Source organism: Panthera uncia, assembly GCF_023721935.1.
Source record: "Panthera uncia isolate 11264 chromosome B3 unlocalized genomic scaffold, Puncia_PCG_1.0 HiC_scaffold_1, whole genome shotgun sequence".
NCBI lineage: Eukaryota > Metazoa > Chordata > Mammalia > Carnivora > Felidae > Panthera > Panthera uncia.
The window spans coordinates 28,781,081-28,797,425 of NW_026057582.1; the positions used below are offsets into that span (position 1 = coordinate 28,781,081).

Sequence of the window (16,345 nt, forward strand, 5' to 3'; positions counted from 1 at the left end):
GCAGCCGCGTGCTGGGGCTGAGTCCTGGCTCCCTCAGGGAGTCACCTCTGGGCTGATTCCCCCCCACCCCCACCCCCAACCCCTGCCGCTGGAGACAGCTTCTCTGGGCCAGCATCATTCCCAGCCCTCCCAGACCCAGACTCTGCAGTCTCTCACACACATGGATGGTACCCAGGCAATTTGCTGCTCCCTCAATCAATGTCACGTGGGGCGTCACCTTCTGTCACCTTCTGTCCCTTGTTCCGATCAGCTCTGAGAAGGAGCTCTCAAGCTCCGGGAAGGCCCTGAGGACCCAGCAGCTTCTGAGCTCTGCAGGCTCCTGTGGTTCCTGAGGCCTCAGGGTCCCTCTGGCAGGATGATTTGGGAGCCACATTATTGCACATCCCTCAGCTGGGTCTAGAGAAGGTCTAAAGTGGATGTAAATGGAGATTCCAGAGTCAAATGTAACCAACTTTTACACAAACAGTTAAAAGGTTCCCTTTGTCATAAACCAAGATTTTTTTTTTTTTTTTTTTTTAGCAGGAGGAGAAGAGACAACAGGCTAGAAGGTGAGGAGGAGGAGATGACATTCCCTTAGCCAGCAGTGTTCCCTGCTGCACTCACGGGGACCCTCTCAGCCTTCTGTCTGCTTTGGAGGTGACCCGCCTTGCCCTTCTCAGGTGATGGCCAAAGTGCTGTCACAACAGCATCCCGACATCCATACGTGTTTACCGTCCCCGGCTCCGAGGAACCTCTGTGTCGATTTGAAATTCAGAGCAGGCTCCGGTTTCCGTTTGCCATCTGCGAGCCCACAGGCCCCGGGGCCCCGGCTGCCCGGCCACACGCCCCTCGCCGGGGTCACGGAGCTCCCTGCCACACGCCTACTGCGGATGCGAGGCCCACGGAGGCCCGTGCGGCTTCCGCCTCATCAAAAGCCCGCAGGTAGCGCCCCTCCTTGAGGACACCAGCCGGGAGGAAGATGCCAACATCTTGCATTAAGCCTCTACGGCTTGCAGCAGGAGGGCTGTCCTGACAGGCAGGCCGCAAGGACTTGCTGGTATTAGGGAGACCATCTGTCCTGCTCCGCTGGAGTCGTCAGAGCGTGGGGAGGCAGCCCGTGTGTCGGCATGTGATCCGTGTCGATGGCTCAGGAATGCGGGCAGACACCAGCCTTTGTGGGGAGGCAGCCTGGGCTCGGCCGCCACAGGGCCCGGCAGCCGTGGGTGGGACTTGGGGGGCAGTCCCGGGCTGCCCCAGGTGGCCTCCTCTGTCACCAGGACCGTGGTGCTGGCGGGGAGTGGGGTTTTTCTCCTCGAGGCTGGCCGGAAGCAGGAAAACCATGCAGCTGTCCGCATTCTCCATCTTGCCAGGGCGTCCGGGCAGCCCCTCAGGTCTCAGTTTGCCTATTTTTTTTTTTTTTTCATAAACTAGGATTCTCAAGGCTTAGAAAAATCTAGCTTTTAGTTCGTTCCCAGAGGAAAGCAAAGTCTATGCTGAAGGAAGGCTTTCTGTGCCCTCTGCTGGTCAACAGAGACTCAGGAACAATGGATGCAATGGATGACTTGGTTCCCCAGTTGGGCAGAAATCCTTCGGGGCCTACAAACGGCCACCTCCACCAGCACCACCGCAGCTGATATATGTTCACTGGGCAGTGGCTGAGGTGCCCCAGATTATCATGGCGATATGTGAGTCACCCCTGTTCCGATTAATCATGTGTTTGGTTAGTGGTGAGTCCCTCTGGGTCTCGTGAACCTTCCCAGGTCCTCCCAGGACCTGGGGCCATGACTAGCGATGGGAGCTCTCCAGGCAAACCTGGAGACTCCCCCGTGCTCTCTTTAATTGCTTCTCCCTTCAGCTGACACTGTGTGGAACGGGGATAATCAATCTGCAGGTTAGAAGAACAACCACGTTCTCTCAGGAGATGTTACAGCTCATAAAAAATGTACGGGGAACGCTCTTTGCTGTGGGTTTTGAGTTTTAACTCTTGCCCTGCCGTGCAGCAGAGGGTGTCGAGCCAGGGAGGACACAGGTTTGCGAAGAGGGGATGGGGAGGGGGCAAAAGTGGACAAGGGGCTCCTGTCACCCTTCTGGGAAAATGCACAGAGAAGGGAGAAGGACGACGAAGTCAGATAATTGCACTCCAAGTCATTGCTTCAGAGCCCTGAGGCCCTGGCCTCGTGGATGGGAGCCCGCATGCATTCCACAGGCGCCGAGCAAGCAGCTGTCTCCAGGGGCCCACCCTGTCTGAATGGAGCCCCGGGCTCAGCGCAGGGTGCCCCAGAGAGCACACATTCTCACTCTGCGCTGGCTGCAGCAAAATGCACTGGCCGTGCCCCCTCCAGGCCCTGATGATGACACCCCTCCCTCATCTCACCAAAAAAAAAAAAAAAAAAAAGATATAAAGGGACTTGAACTTACATCACATTATCACAGACATCTTTTTTCCTTAAAGGATCCGGGGTGACATTGTGAGAGGGATTTCTACGTCTCTTTGGGGCTCCTCTGTTCTGCACCCTGAAGTTCTGGTACCGATTCAACCACTTGGCTACTTAACTGGCACTCCAGGTGCTGGGCAAAAATGTGATGATCTAAGCACCCCTCTAGCTAGAGAGATGCAGGGGAGCACAGGAAGACAAAATGCAGATGCCCTTTGCAATGTATCCAGTCGAGTTCTGGTTGGTCTCTTTGCCTCGCATCCTCTGACGCCTGTTGCCCGGGCTGTTTGATCGATCCTGGGGCGAAGAGATGACCCCCCTCAAGGTGGCCAACACAACGGGCTGGCAGGATCCCTGAGTTATGCCCCTTATGCAGCTCTAGGGGGCCCCGTTCACATGGCTGGGGGTGCATCTGCAGGGTGTCATGGCTGTGCTGGACAGCTCTGAGTCCTTGGGCCCTGGGTCATGGTGGGTGCTAAGCCAAAATCTGTGGCCCAAAGGGGAGGGGAGAAACCACCTGGTTATGGATGACCGAAGAGTCCTAAGTAGTTGTGTGATTTCAAACTGAACTTTCCCCCATACATCCAATTATGCTGAATATCATAAAAGTGGAACTTGCGCCTCCAGAGAGGATTTTATAAGCTCTTGGGCTGTACTTTTTATCTCCGGCTGTTCTATTTTCTTTATCCTCTCTCCTGTCATGGATCAGAGGGGACCCTCTTTAAGTGTGGATTTATGCATTCATGCTGGGGGTGTAGATTAGTCACCGGCACACTCACAAGGCCCCCCCCCCCAACAGTCTTTCACCTAGGGTTGAATGCAGCCTCCTGGCCCGGGGGCGGGGGGGGGAAAGGAGCTGGTGGAGGCGTGAGAGGTAACGGCAGGATGAGGTGCTGAGCACCTGCCGGGGACACGCTCCTCCATGTACTCCTGGCCCTAAATGTAATGCGTTTTCGTTACACTAGTCTGAACCGATATGTGGCCCTGGCTACACTCAGACTGGGCAGGAGGTGCTGAGCCAGTAGATGCTCCCGCTCAGAATGGCCAGGACCCTGTGGTCGTTCTTCCAAGTCTCCGTAATGGTGCAGGTGGCAGGGGGTCATAAGGCCACTCATGGGCTAAGAAATAGGTAAAGGAGACCTCTGTACCATTTTATGTTGGGGACCTGCGTGGGACAGAGATGACAAAGAGAAATGGTCTCCCAGGGGTGGTTCATGGGGACCAAGCTCCGGGTGGGTCCTGGGGCTGAGCTAGGGCACAGAGAGGCTGTCTGAGGGCATCATGCTGGCCATAGAGGGCGTGGCTTCCTAATCAGGACCCACCTCCATTTATGGCCTGGGAGGCTGGTCTGAACCCACCGTAATGAGGAGTTTTAGAAGTCAAGCTTTCTGTTCCAAATGCTTGACTAGGAATTGAAGCGAAGCTCTGAGGTGTGTTTAGAATAATGCCTCAGCATAAGGAAAGAAATCCTGTGTCCTGACCTAGAATCAGATATGCAGCCTTAGTCTGTTTTTACAACAGGCACCTGGCCGCCTAGAAAGGCATAGATACATACAGTTAACTGGCATCTGTGTGACGTGGGAGACTCCCACGGCCACACCTTTGCTCGTTGGGTCTTCCTACGTAGAATACTCTCCTTCCTTCTTTTTTGTCTATCAGTATCCTGTGTGTTTTTCAAAGACCAGCTTATGATTGGCCTACTCTGGCTTACATTCGTTCCTCCCTTTTTGGAAAAAAACACTTCCAAAACAGTTCTTAGTGTTTATTCTCATTTACAGTCATTTAATGATTTAATAGTCTCTTGTGCCTTTTCGTCAAGGGCCTACAAGATCCCTGCGGGTGAAGGTCATGCATCTTGACTTTTCTGCATCCCCCAGCAGACTCTTGCAGGGCTTGATACAGCATAGGTGTGGGATAAAGACTGCATGGTTGATTTATGGGGCTGATATGGTCTCTACTACCAAATAAATAACATGGACTTTGCACATTAACCCTGGAGCGAGCAGTCCTTTGCCCACAGTAGCTCTCGGACTTTTTAAAGTTAAAAAATAAGAAAAAAATTAATAAAACCACCCTTACTAGAAAAAAGCAACCCTTGGAAGATGGGAATTAACCTAGCATATAAAAAAGAAGCTGGTGCCAAGAGAAAAACCCCGAGATGTCCATCTGAGAAGCCACCAGTTTGCTAATATCACTCAGGGGTCTTATACCAGTCACCTTTTCCATAGGCTTCTGTGTCTACATCTGATACAGCAGAAGCCTGAATAAACCACAAGTTCCCAAACTTTTCATGACAACAAACCCTTTCCCTTTGAATACTCTCCCTTTCCCCCCCTCTCTCAATGGACCTCATGTTTTGAAAGTTTTGGTTTTTTTCTTCCACTGAACAGCAATGATTAATACATCAATACATTTCCCCTCATCTTGATTAGCTGGAGACCAATGGAAACGATCAGATGTTCTCACTGGTGGCAGGTGACCAGAGCAAACATGACATGGCGTTGATAGAATTCCCCCCCAAAAGGAAAAGCATATTTTAATTAGTTTTTACAGATATGTCGCCAGGTATTGAGTGGTATTTACTTTGGCTTTTTGAAATTCTGAAGTGAGCTCAGGGATGTCTCTTGTTTTCCGGTTAGCTTGTCGAGTATTCAGGACCCCAGACTGAGAAGTTTTGAAGGAGAGGTTCTCTGAGGTGCCTTTCCACTCTGAAGCTCCACGGTTTTCTGGTTTTAGTTAACGCACGGTGTCATAAAACCCATTTGATCATTTACTTATTATTGCAGGCATGTTTCCGATAACTTGAACAAATGTTTGCATTTAAAGAACAAAAATGTTGGTTTTGGAAAGTGCTAGCATGGTGATACCCAAGTGACGCATCAAGCTTGTTCTTCTCCATTTCAACCTTAGACAGATTAGCTGGACTTTGAGTTTGAACCATCACATTTCATTGAGAAAGGGAGGCAGAAAGAGAGACTGATTCTGCAAATTTCTTTGTACACACCGCGCCCAACTTCGAGAGAGTTACCTGAGGTTTTCGGAGCTGAATTCGGACTCCAGGAATCTTAGGAACTGGTCCCGCCCCACCTGGTCCTTCAATACCTCGTCGAAAGAGAAGCCCCATCTCTTGACTCGCTGCTGGCTGGGCTCTTTGCTTTTGGGGAGAACAAAGGTTTAAAAAATGATCAATGCCAGGCAAAAACCTGTGTCCTGTTCCCTCTAACAACTCAAATCTCTTTTGCTGACACATGGCGAAGGGCAATGTCTCAAATTTAAGTGATAGATTCTATAAAACCTGTACAAAGTCCGGTTGCAGACTTTTACTCAACATGAGCCAACAGTAGAATGTCTCTTGAGAGAAGGCATTTGAAAGGGGCAACATTTAGGTGAGGCTCACCAAGATATCCGCCAAGTGGCTCCTGTCTGCAGAAAATGAAACAACCCCATTTATTTGGCTTCTCTGGACGATGGCGGTCAGTTAGAGCCCAACTCTCAACTCCACCATTTTTAGTCTTATTTAGATCCAAGTGACATACCCTTGGTCAGAAATGCATCGGGATAAACCCTCGTCACTTGCCTGGAAGCAGAATGTTGTGTTCATTTAACAACCACCTGCTTCGTGTTTATGATGTTTTGGGCATTGTTTCGAGCGTCTTAACTCTGCTAACTCACAGAGTCCTCACTACTGCTCTGTGAAAAATGTACTGGTACTGTCCCCATTATACAGATAGAGAAACTGAGGTCTAGCGGTCATTTGCCCAGGGACACACTAGGAAGTGATGGAGTCAAGACGAGTCTGGATGGTGTGGCTCCAGAGTGCAGCTCTTAACCTCGCTGTGCTGACTCACGCCCATGTGACCCTCCTCAAACCACGTGATCTTCCTCAGACCATTTCCTTCAGCTCTGTCTTTCCTTTTGCAGTTCACTTGTGTATTTATTCACCTGACCCTTCAGGCAGCAATAGGGTCCTAGTTCGCAAGCCGCGTGCTATAACCACCCACGCAAGGAGTGGTCTGTGGACCAGCAGTGGAATCTCAGGCCACACCTCAGGCATGTGGATTCAGAATCCTCAGCCCAACAAGATCTCTGGGTGATTTAAGCGCTCATTCAACTTTAAGGAGCAGGGCACCTGGGCGGCTCCCTCAGTTGAGCATCCAACTTCAGCTCAGGTCATGATCTTGCAGTTCGTGAGTTCGAGCCCCACATCGGGCTCGCTGATGTCAGCACAGACCCTGCTACGGATCCTCTGTCTCCCCCTCTGTCTCTGCCCCTCTCCCACTCACACATGCTCGCTCTCTTTCTCTCTCTCTCTTCCTCTCAAAAATAAAAATTAAAAAAAAAGACACCAAACTTTGAGGAGTATTGATCTGGCGAACTGAATTTTAAACTATATTTCACTTTAAATCATTAAAGTTCACACTTCAGTGGCCACATGTAGCTAAGACTACTGTATTGGAAGGCGTAGCTCTGGACCGAAGTGATTCAAACCCAACCCTTCTATTTCTGCACTGCTGGGCATAATCACCAGCATGAGCATCTTCCAACTCTGAGATTGTATGCTTGGGGCTTGGGAGAATCTTGTGCACAACTCTGTACCGCCAGGCTTAGCCCAGCAGGGTCACAGTGGAAAGACCAAGCCCATCCGGTCAAGCCTGGGGACTTCTGTGAAACATCTCTTCCAAAGTTCCAGGCCGGGCCTTTTACAACAAGACAAGAAGACAGAGCCTGGATTCTCTTGAACTCAAGCCACAGAACCCATCACACTTGCTAGCTTGCCAGGGGACAGAAACTACTGTTTATGGAGAAGTCCCCCGAGGTTGAGGTTAGCAGCAGATGTGAGTCCCAGAGAACCGCGGCACGTTGCCTCTTTCTGCCGGGGTCATGCTGTGAGCTGGAACGGGCTCCACCATTTGCTCTTTGCCTGCCAAACTTGTAGCGCTGGTGGAAGCTTCACCCTGATGGAAAGCTGTTCCCCAAGAGCCGGGTGTAGAAAGTCACTCCATTTTTGTAGTGGCTGCCTCATGTATACACACGGCTAGTGTCACCATTTTCTGGTACCCACGCAGTGGGTCCACATTCATCCTACCAGGTTACATGGTGGTATCATGGGTGGGAGAAAGGTCGTTTTGGGGGCAGGCTAGGAAGCGTGGACTGCCATGTTAGATGCGTCATCAGAGACATAGGACACAGATGAGGACATCCAGAGAGCTGCAAGGTCAGACTTCAGCAGAAATAAGGTGGTCTATAGAGAGGGCACCTGGATACCGTAGTTTCCTAGGGTGGCCATAAGAAATTACCAACAAACTGGGTGCCTTAAAATAACAGAAATTTATTCTCTCATACTTCTGGAGGCTAGGAGTCTAAAATCAAAGGTGTTGGCAGGGCCAGGCTTTCTCTCTGAAGGCTCTAGAGGAGAATTTGTCTCGTGTTTTTCTCTCAGCTTCTGATGTTGCCAGAAATACTTGGGGATTCTTGCCTCCGTCACTCCAATCGCTGCCTCCGTCTTCACGCGGTGCTCTCCCTGTGTGTTTATCTTCATGTGGCATGCACTCTGTGCATGTGTGTCTGTGTCTGTTTTCTCTTTCTGTAAAGATACCAGGCATCCTGGATTAGGAGCCCACCTACTCCAGTTTGAGCTCCTCTTAACTGCCTGCATCTGAAATAGCCTTATTTTCAAATAAAATCATATTCGGAGGTTCTGGGATGGGTATGCATTTTGGGGTGACAGTATTCAACATCTGGGTTCCCTCAACTATCCATTATTCACAATCCTCCTTCTACATGTGGAGGCTCCACATCTGCTCCTTTTCCCCCTAGTACATGTGGTTATTGGGATCTGTTCTATTAAGAGCTTCTCGGCTCAGCTTCTTTCAATGTGTGTTTCTTGCAGCACTTGGGTATTTCCAAGCATCATCCTCTTTAAGGTTCAAGATCAGATTTGAACATGTTGCTACCACTGAATGGGCTCTGGTTATAAAATAATTTTGAAAATTAAAACATCTCCAGGTGACTGGAACAATAACTTTCCCTCGGCCCAACTCAAACGAGTAATTCATGGAACTCACAGCCCCTTTGTTTCCAACCATTGTTTTGAGATGCTTCCTTATGACATACATTTGCATCATCATTTAGCCTTTCAAGGGTATGTCACTGTCTCTCCAGCTACCTTGTGAGCCCTTTGAGGGCAGAGACCATGTCTCATGCATCTTTGTATTCACCATAGCATTTTCACACAGCAAGTGTTCAACACTAAGCGGAAATCAATAAGAAAATGTGTATAGTGATGTGAGTGATGTGTCCTTATCCTGATGGGATTTTCTAATTGCTAGCTGGATGTCTTTTCTTTAATTGGTGCTCTGTGCCCACTGATTCTTACCAAATTCTTACATCCCACTGGGCAGCCCAAACCAATATAGAGCAAAGACAGGTGGCTCTCCAAGGGAGTCCATCTTTCATTCCAGCTGATCCCCCAACCTAAGAGCATGGTAGAAATCTCCCACATTGAGAACAAGAAAGACAGGTTCAGAGGAAGCAGCCATCTATATTCAATCTCAATATATGCCAGGGAGGTGGATATTTGTATTTAGGTGTCCAGAGATCAAGAGAGGTTAGATTTCCCAAAGCCACACAGTCTGGAATCGGTACATGGGCCTGCCTATTTCTAAAGCCTGTTATTTTTTTCCTACTACCTTGCCTTCCACTACATTTCCCTCATTTGAGGTCTAAACTAAGATTTGGGGAAATACATAAGCCATCTTGAAAAGACTTTTGAGTCTTTAGAAAAATTATGAAACAAAGGACAGTTCCTTAAAGAGCAAATATCCAAGGATGCCATTTTAGGGTCAAGGCTTTTGAAAGAATGATGGCAATTTTATTTTATGCCCCTAGAGTAGCCTGAGGGTCCTGAGTACTCTGATGGGGAGTGGTCCAGGTATGTATTGTTCTGTGACAAATCATCCTAAAACTCTGGCTTAAAACAGTGATTGATTATTCTTTCTCTGTCCCCTGGGTTGACTGGGGCTCAGCCAGGTGATTTGCACGTGGGGTCTCTCAAGTAGTTATAGCTGGAAGTTGGGGGTGGGGTCATTGAAAGGCTCAATTGGGCTGCACATTCAAGATAACTCATCACATGGCAGTTGATACTGGTTGTTGGCTAGGAGCTCAGCTGGGGCTGTTGGTGACATGACCTCTTCAGTGGCTTGGCATTCTCACAGCATGGCCAATGGGTTCTAAGAAGGAGTATCTCAGGAGCAAATGTTTTGAATGACTGTGATAGGAGACACGGAGCTACTTTATGACCTATTCTCAGAATGTTACTTCTGCCACACTCTATTGGTCAAATTAGGCACCAACACCAGCCCAGGTGAAAAAGTAGGGACCTATCCCATCTTGATGTAAGAAGTGACCCACGCATAAGATGAAGAAAGGCATGGATGGGGCCATATTTGGAGGCTGGCCACCACAGAGAAGAAACTTGACTAATACCTTGGACTAATAGTTCTATCAGACTTGCTGGGCACAGGAAGCTTGGGGACAGTTGCTGCTACTCAGCAGATCAGGCAGGCTGGTAGCGGATACTATGGCCAAGCAGGATAAACCAGTTTCCTTGTAGCTCTTCACTCATGCCCAGCAGAGAGAGAAAGCTAAACCATGTGGAGAGAGTAAATTACGAACCACAATTCTGGCAATGCCACGTTTTTGTTAGATCCACTATCTGGTTAATGACATGACCAGAAATATTTCTGAGAGACCTCCCTGAGACACTCTCCTGATGGTATTTAGACTACAGAGTTCTCGGGGCACCTGGGTGGCTCAGTTGGTTAAGCGTCCGACCTCAGCTCAGGTCATGATCTCTCAGTTTGTGAGTTTGAGCCCCGCATCGGGATCTGTGCTGATGGCTCAGAGCCTGGAGCCTGCCTCTGATTCTGTGTCTCCCTCTCTCTCTGCCCCTCCCCCTCTTATGCTCTGTCTCTTTCTCTCTCTCTCAAAAATAAATAAACATTAAAAAAAATTAGACTACAGGGTTCTCTCCAACTGCAATCTGGCAACTTTTGGCTGATTTTTCCTCCATGATGAGCCCTGGCTACCACTCTTTTCTTTAAACTTGATTTCTCAGAATTTCCATCAGATAGACTTGAGGTGTAGTTTGCTCATCCTTAAAAGGGTAGTCTTTAATTGCCCTCTGAATAGATGCTTTCTCATCCTTGGATTTCTAGACCTAATAGCTTGCCTGAGAAGGAAAAAGGATTAAAGCACAATTTTCTATTATTCATGCCCTATCCTACATCATCTTGCCACTTATTTTGTTAAGTCCTGTTGCTGTCTTCCACTGGGCCGTCTGTAACCTCCACTTGGCAGAGAGAGTATGCTGAACTCTGTAGAATGCAGACTTTGTCTGTCCTGGACACTGTAATGAGCCTGCCTGCAGCCCTTTGCCCAGGCCCAGTGGAAATCAAAGCCTGCCTCAGACTAACTTGAGCTCCCAAGGAGAGTCCTGCTTTCTTACCTGCTGCCTTGACTCTTCCATAAGCCTCTACCCATCTTCACCCCAAAACTCCTTCCCATGAGATGTTCGGGAGGGTAGAAGCCTTTACTGAGATTCAAGGGTCTTGAGAAGGGGGTACATATTGCACCAGCCAGCAGCAGACATTAAAAAACATCACATACTTGATATTCCTGTGTTTGCAAAGTCCTTGGACGCTGTGGTCTTAGGGTTCTTCCTGGCCCTGCACAGAGGCCTGGTCTCTCCCATCACTCTGCTCTTCCCTGCTTTTCACTGTGCTTAGGTCTCCCCTCTCAGGAACAAAAATTACAAGAAATACGTTCTTCTCATTGCCTTAAGTCACAAGCCCTGCCCCTTGTTGTTTGAGTCTCTGCCAACAACTCTGCCCTCAGAGCCTGATTTTATGCCCAAATGACTTATCAATGTCCTTTGCCAGAGGAGAAGGAATCCTCAGTCTGGGAGATGGGAGGGCATGTTTAAGGCACCTTGCTACATTTGAGTCTTGACAGAACTTCTTGTTTGGAATTGAGCACACAGTAAGTTCTCAATTCATATTTATTGAATTAAGCTGAAACTGAGAAAAAATGATCTTTGATTATTCTACTGGTTATCTTAAGGCTTTGTGTCATGAGCAGGGACCATCTCTAGGCTGAAGCAGGAGGTTGGCACTGATCCCAGACTCTGTGCTTCTCCAAAGGTAGGTTCCTAACCACTGCCTGCATCTGAGTGGGTAGGAATGTCCTGCTGGGAGAAGAAAGGGCCTCACAGCTTCTCTTTATTTTCACTTGTATCTAAATCACTTGACTCTGTTTGAATGTACATAGAATGCCTTAGGTGTCTTAGGCATTCTGATTAGAGTAGAAACCTAAGCGATAAGACCAGAACCAGAGTACTAGTTGTAGGAGCAGATAGCATTCCCTTGGGGACAAAGTGCTGACAGGTTGGGATAAACTAACAGGTCAGGTGACCACCACTTCCCCGAATGATCATATACTTTGTTGCTGTCTTTACAGAAAGAAGGGGGAAATCCCAGTGTCCTTATGGTGAATTATGTTTATGTACCTACCTCCCTAATTCCCAAATACCAATGAAATGATCAGAGAAATAGTCACTCCTTCATCTGTCTTCCATCCAACTTATGTGTTTTGAATGCCTACTATGTGTCAGACATAGTCCTAGTTAAGTCCTAACTAGAAAGAGAACCAGGGGGAGGATGTGGTGGAGAAGAGCTGGATGGATGGGGTGATCACTCAGGGTGACTGATCACAGAAGACCTTTCTGATGAAGGGACACCCATGCTGACTGAGAAGTGAAACCAGCCATGAGAGGTTCTGAGGAAGTGGTCCAGGCAGAAGGGACAGGCAAGAGTCTGGAGTTCAGTAAAATATAATTAAAAAGAAAACAAACAAATCCGCAGTATGTAGAGGCACAGACGTTGGCTATCAGCGGGTGATAAAACTGAGAAATTTTTGGAAGGTACGAAGCAGATGGACTGAACTGGTGTCACCTGATTGGGAACCACTTACGATTCCAGGGTCATCTGAAAAGAAATTAGCTACATCCCCAACAGAAGCCTGGGAAACCCCCAAGCTCTGAGCAGCAGGACTGGAAGCAGAGGCAGCTGGTGGGCACTGGCCAGGGGACATATGGAAGACACTCAGAAATATGGAACAAAGGGTCCCTATGGAGGAGAGGGTCTCCTCAGCACATGGGGAGTATTTCCTGGCCAGGTCTTAATATGGGTAACAAAACCAGAGAGTAGTGCTCTGTAATCGAGGGGCGAAGAGCTAATAATAGAGGGAAAAAGCATCTCAGCAAAGCAGGGAGACTTCTAAAGACACTCCTGCTTTCCCCCTACTTTTCACTGGCTTCTGCAATCTAACCGGATTGTTCCCTAAGACCCCTCAGCAGAAGGGAGAAGAGTGGACCTATAGGGAACACCATGGAGAGGAAACTGCAGAATTTCAGAAACGCCATCAGGATCTGAGACAGAGCGGAGCACCTGGCTTGTGTGGATGTCACGCTAAGGGAAATCGGAGCTTTACCACCCGTGTCTCTCTGAGAGGGGACCCGGTCTTTCAGTCTGCTCTTGGCCCACATGGCCAGGGCTCACAGGGGTCCGTGCTGACTGAGCTATGGCTCCTCACTAACACTCTCAGGTGAAGCCCTATAGTCATGTGCACTGCTCAGAGGAGAGCCTGCAGGGGCCAGGGGAGGGGGTGGGGAGAGAGGTGGGGACTCCGCAAACCACACGGGAAGTTCTCAAACTGCTGGGCCGCAGAATCATCTAGAACACTTGCTAAAAATAAACCCAGAACCACCCTGGGGCATCTGTCTTCTTAATGAGCATTCCAGGTGCTTCTGCTATACCCTGTGCTTTGAGAACCACGGACCCCACCGCTGCCGAAGAAGTCCTCACCAGCTGCTATCTGGTCTGTCTGGATCAGGGCTACACTTTAGAATCACTCGGACACATTAAAAACAAACAAACCAATGCCCCACTGCCGGAAATTAATTGGGTTAGGGAGGGGATTGGGCATTGTGGTTTTTGTTTGTTTGTTTTGTTTTGTTTTGAAATAATATGGCTGCCCCATCTCAGAGGCTCAGAATTTCTACAAAAGGATTTCCTGGAAAGAGAGGATAGAACAGAAAAAAGAGTAGTGATTAAAAAATAAATAAATAAATAAAAGGAGAGAAAATACCTTGAGTTAAAAAAAGACTAGAAGAGATTAGAATTAGAATTTCTGGCAGTGGATCAGATTAGAAGGGATGACCTAGGGCATGTCAGAACTATTAGAAAGAAGATACTCATCTACAAACTACTTTTCTTTTAACGCTGACAGAGAAATAAATGTCAGTCACAAAATGTTTGTTTACAATGTACCAGGTTAAGACACCTATCAAGAAGAATGGGATTTGGAAGAGGCAAAGGGAAATTTATTTTTTTTTAATTAAAAAAAATTAATGTTTATTTTTGAGAGAGAGATAAAGTGTGAGTGGGGGTGGGGGGGGTGGCGGGCAGAGAGAGAGGAGACACAGAATCCAAAGCAGGTTCTTGGCTCTGAGCTGTCAGAACAGAGCCCAAAGCAGGGCTCGAACCCACGAACCCTGAGATCATGACCTGACCCGAAGCCAGACCCTTAACCGACTGAACCACCCAGGCGCCCCTTCTATTTTTTACTTTACACACTTTAATGTTATTTGTATGAATTGATGCCATTTTTAATTAAAGATTTAAAAGTAAATATGACTGGAATAGAAACTAGAGTAACAAAAGCTAACACAAAATTTGACTCATAAAGCAAAAATCAGGGAAGAGGAAAAGAAACAAAAAGAACAAGATCCAGAAAACATAAAATATCAGGTAAAAGATAAAATACATATGATCCAAGTAAATGTAATCATTTGATATCCCAATGTCCAAAGCAAAACACAGAGACAAGTGAGCACAGAACCCAAAACAGTCAAGTCACAAGAGGAAAATGAGTACCAAATGACCATGAGACAGGATTCTCAAAGAAATGAAAAAGCAATGAGATTTTTATTTTAGCTTAACGCACTTGCAAAGGTGACAAAGATTGATAATGCCTGGGATGGTGAGGATGTGGAAAGTGGACACTTTTAAGCTCTGGGCATGGGAAAGGTTTGTTAGAATTTTGCTCACGAGGAATTCGGCTGTGTGAACTCAAACCAAAATATATCTGCCGGTTCTAGCAGTTTCACTCCTGGAAATTTATCCTAAAGTAATAATTGGACTTGTGTGTGAGGATGTTCCTTGCATCGTTGTTTACAGCAGCAAAAAAAAAAAAAAAAGATAATAACTTTAATATTTATGACCTAGGGGTTGGTTAAATACATTACACTCTACTCATACAAGGGTGCACTCACTAGGTAGTTATTAAAGAGTATAAGGTGGAGTTATATGCATTTACAGAGAAAGATCACCATGATATATTCATTTAAAAATTATGGGACAATGTACATGTAATGAATCCATTTATGCAAAAGAATAGGATACTATATATATATAAATCTAAATCAAAGGTTTTAGACCCTAAATCAAAGGTTTCCAAACTTCCTGAGTCCATGGTACTTTTAGTGTGTCAGTAACTTTTTCACGGTGCCCCTGGGCCAAAAAAAAAAAAAAAAAAAAAAAAAAAGAAAAAGTACGTAACAGCTTTGTTTATTAAACAGTCAGGTCCAAAGGACTTAATATATATTTATGTCCTAAAACCTTAGTAGCTGTAAAGTACCTATACATTGAAAGAAAAAATAATGTTTTCTTAAATAACCACAATTCTTAAATAGCCACAATGTGTGCCTGATGGACACTGCACGTTATCTCAAACTCTGGAATCCGACTGGACCCCACCGTACTCATTTTCTGTTCCATTTTGGTTTTTGCAAAGTACTTGCTTTTTATCATAGCAACTGCCCTGACAACCCAGATTTGCAAAGATACGACAGCGCTGAAAGGAATGTAATGTGAAATGTTGGAAATGGCGAAGTACCTTAAGTTGGTGCTTTATGCAGTATCTGACACAAGTCAAACGCCACAGCGCTTCCCTCAAAGATCCAGAATATCCCGGGCTAACCCTGTGAATTCCCTGCCATGGTGCAGTTTGGGAACCACGGCATCAGACTATAAACAAAGACTCTTTCTGGACAATGAGATTGGATAGGAGGGAGAGAGAATTTTCTTCGTTATGCACATCTGAATAGTTGGGGCTTTTTATAATAAGCAAAATATGAAAGTAATAAGAGACTTTTGTTACTTTTTTGTAAGTTTTTTTTTTCATTCAAGAAAAGAAGGCAGAAAAAGGGCAAGAGTGAAAGCGAATGAGGGAGATGCAAAGAAATGAAAAATGAAATAAAAAGTCTGCTAGCTGAAGGGCGGAGGCTGCACAGGCACCCACACACTGAACGTGTGCGTGTTTCCCTCTGTGATTGTGACGCTGGTCCAAGTCCCTCCGGGCTTCGGCTCCTCGGCTGTTAAAGTACAGGCACCAGCCTCCCTCATGGGCAGAGGGTTACTTCCGGTTACTCCTGAAGAGCAGAGCGATGAAAACCACAGCTCTCGAGCTGGGTTCTAACCCTAACTCTGCTACCGGCTCGCTCGAGCCGTGTGTGACCTCGAGCAAGTTCATGAACTCCTCTGTGCCTTAGTTTCCTCATCTGTTCAATGATGAGAATAATAATATTTACCGGTCGTGGGGACTCCACGTGGGACACTTACTCGGTGGCCAGGGACAAGTATGCGCTACCTATTATTATTAGTGTTGTTTCTGCACATATATAAACAAATTGGCCCACAGAATTTTTTTCCCTCCAGCAATGAGAACTAGGAAATGTGAAGGACTGTCCCTGTTATCATGGCATCCAAAGGGTCAGAGAAAGGTCAGAGGAAGCCACTAAAGGGTCAGAGAAA

At 47.0% G+C, this 16,345-nt stretch overlaps 1 protein-coding gene across 1 annotated transcript in view; it reads right to left on the bottom strand.

Moving 5' to 3' along the window:
• The window catches only part of RGS6 (regulator of G protein signaling 6), a 588,233-nt gene that overhangs the window by 42,818 nt on the left and 529,070 nt on the right, over window positions 1-16,345 (bottom strand). Inside the window, exon 14 of the mRNA XM_049612524.1 lies at window positions 5,443-5,573. Within this exon, the coding sequence (XP_049468481.1) occupies window positions 5,443-5,573 (131 nt within the window). The remainder of the gene's footprint in view (window positions 1-5,442; window positions 5,574-16,345) is intronic.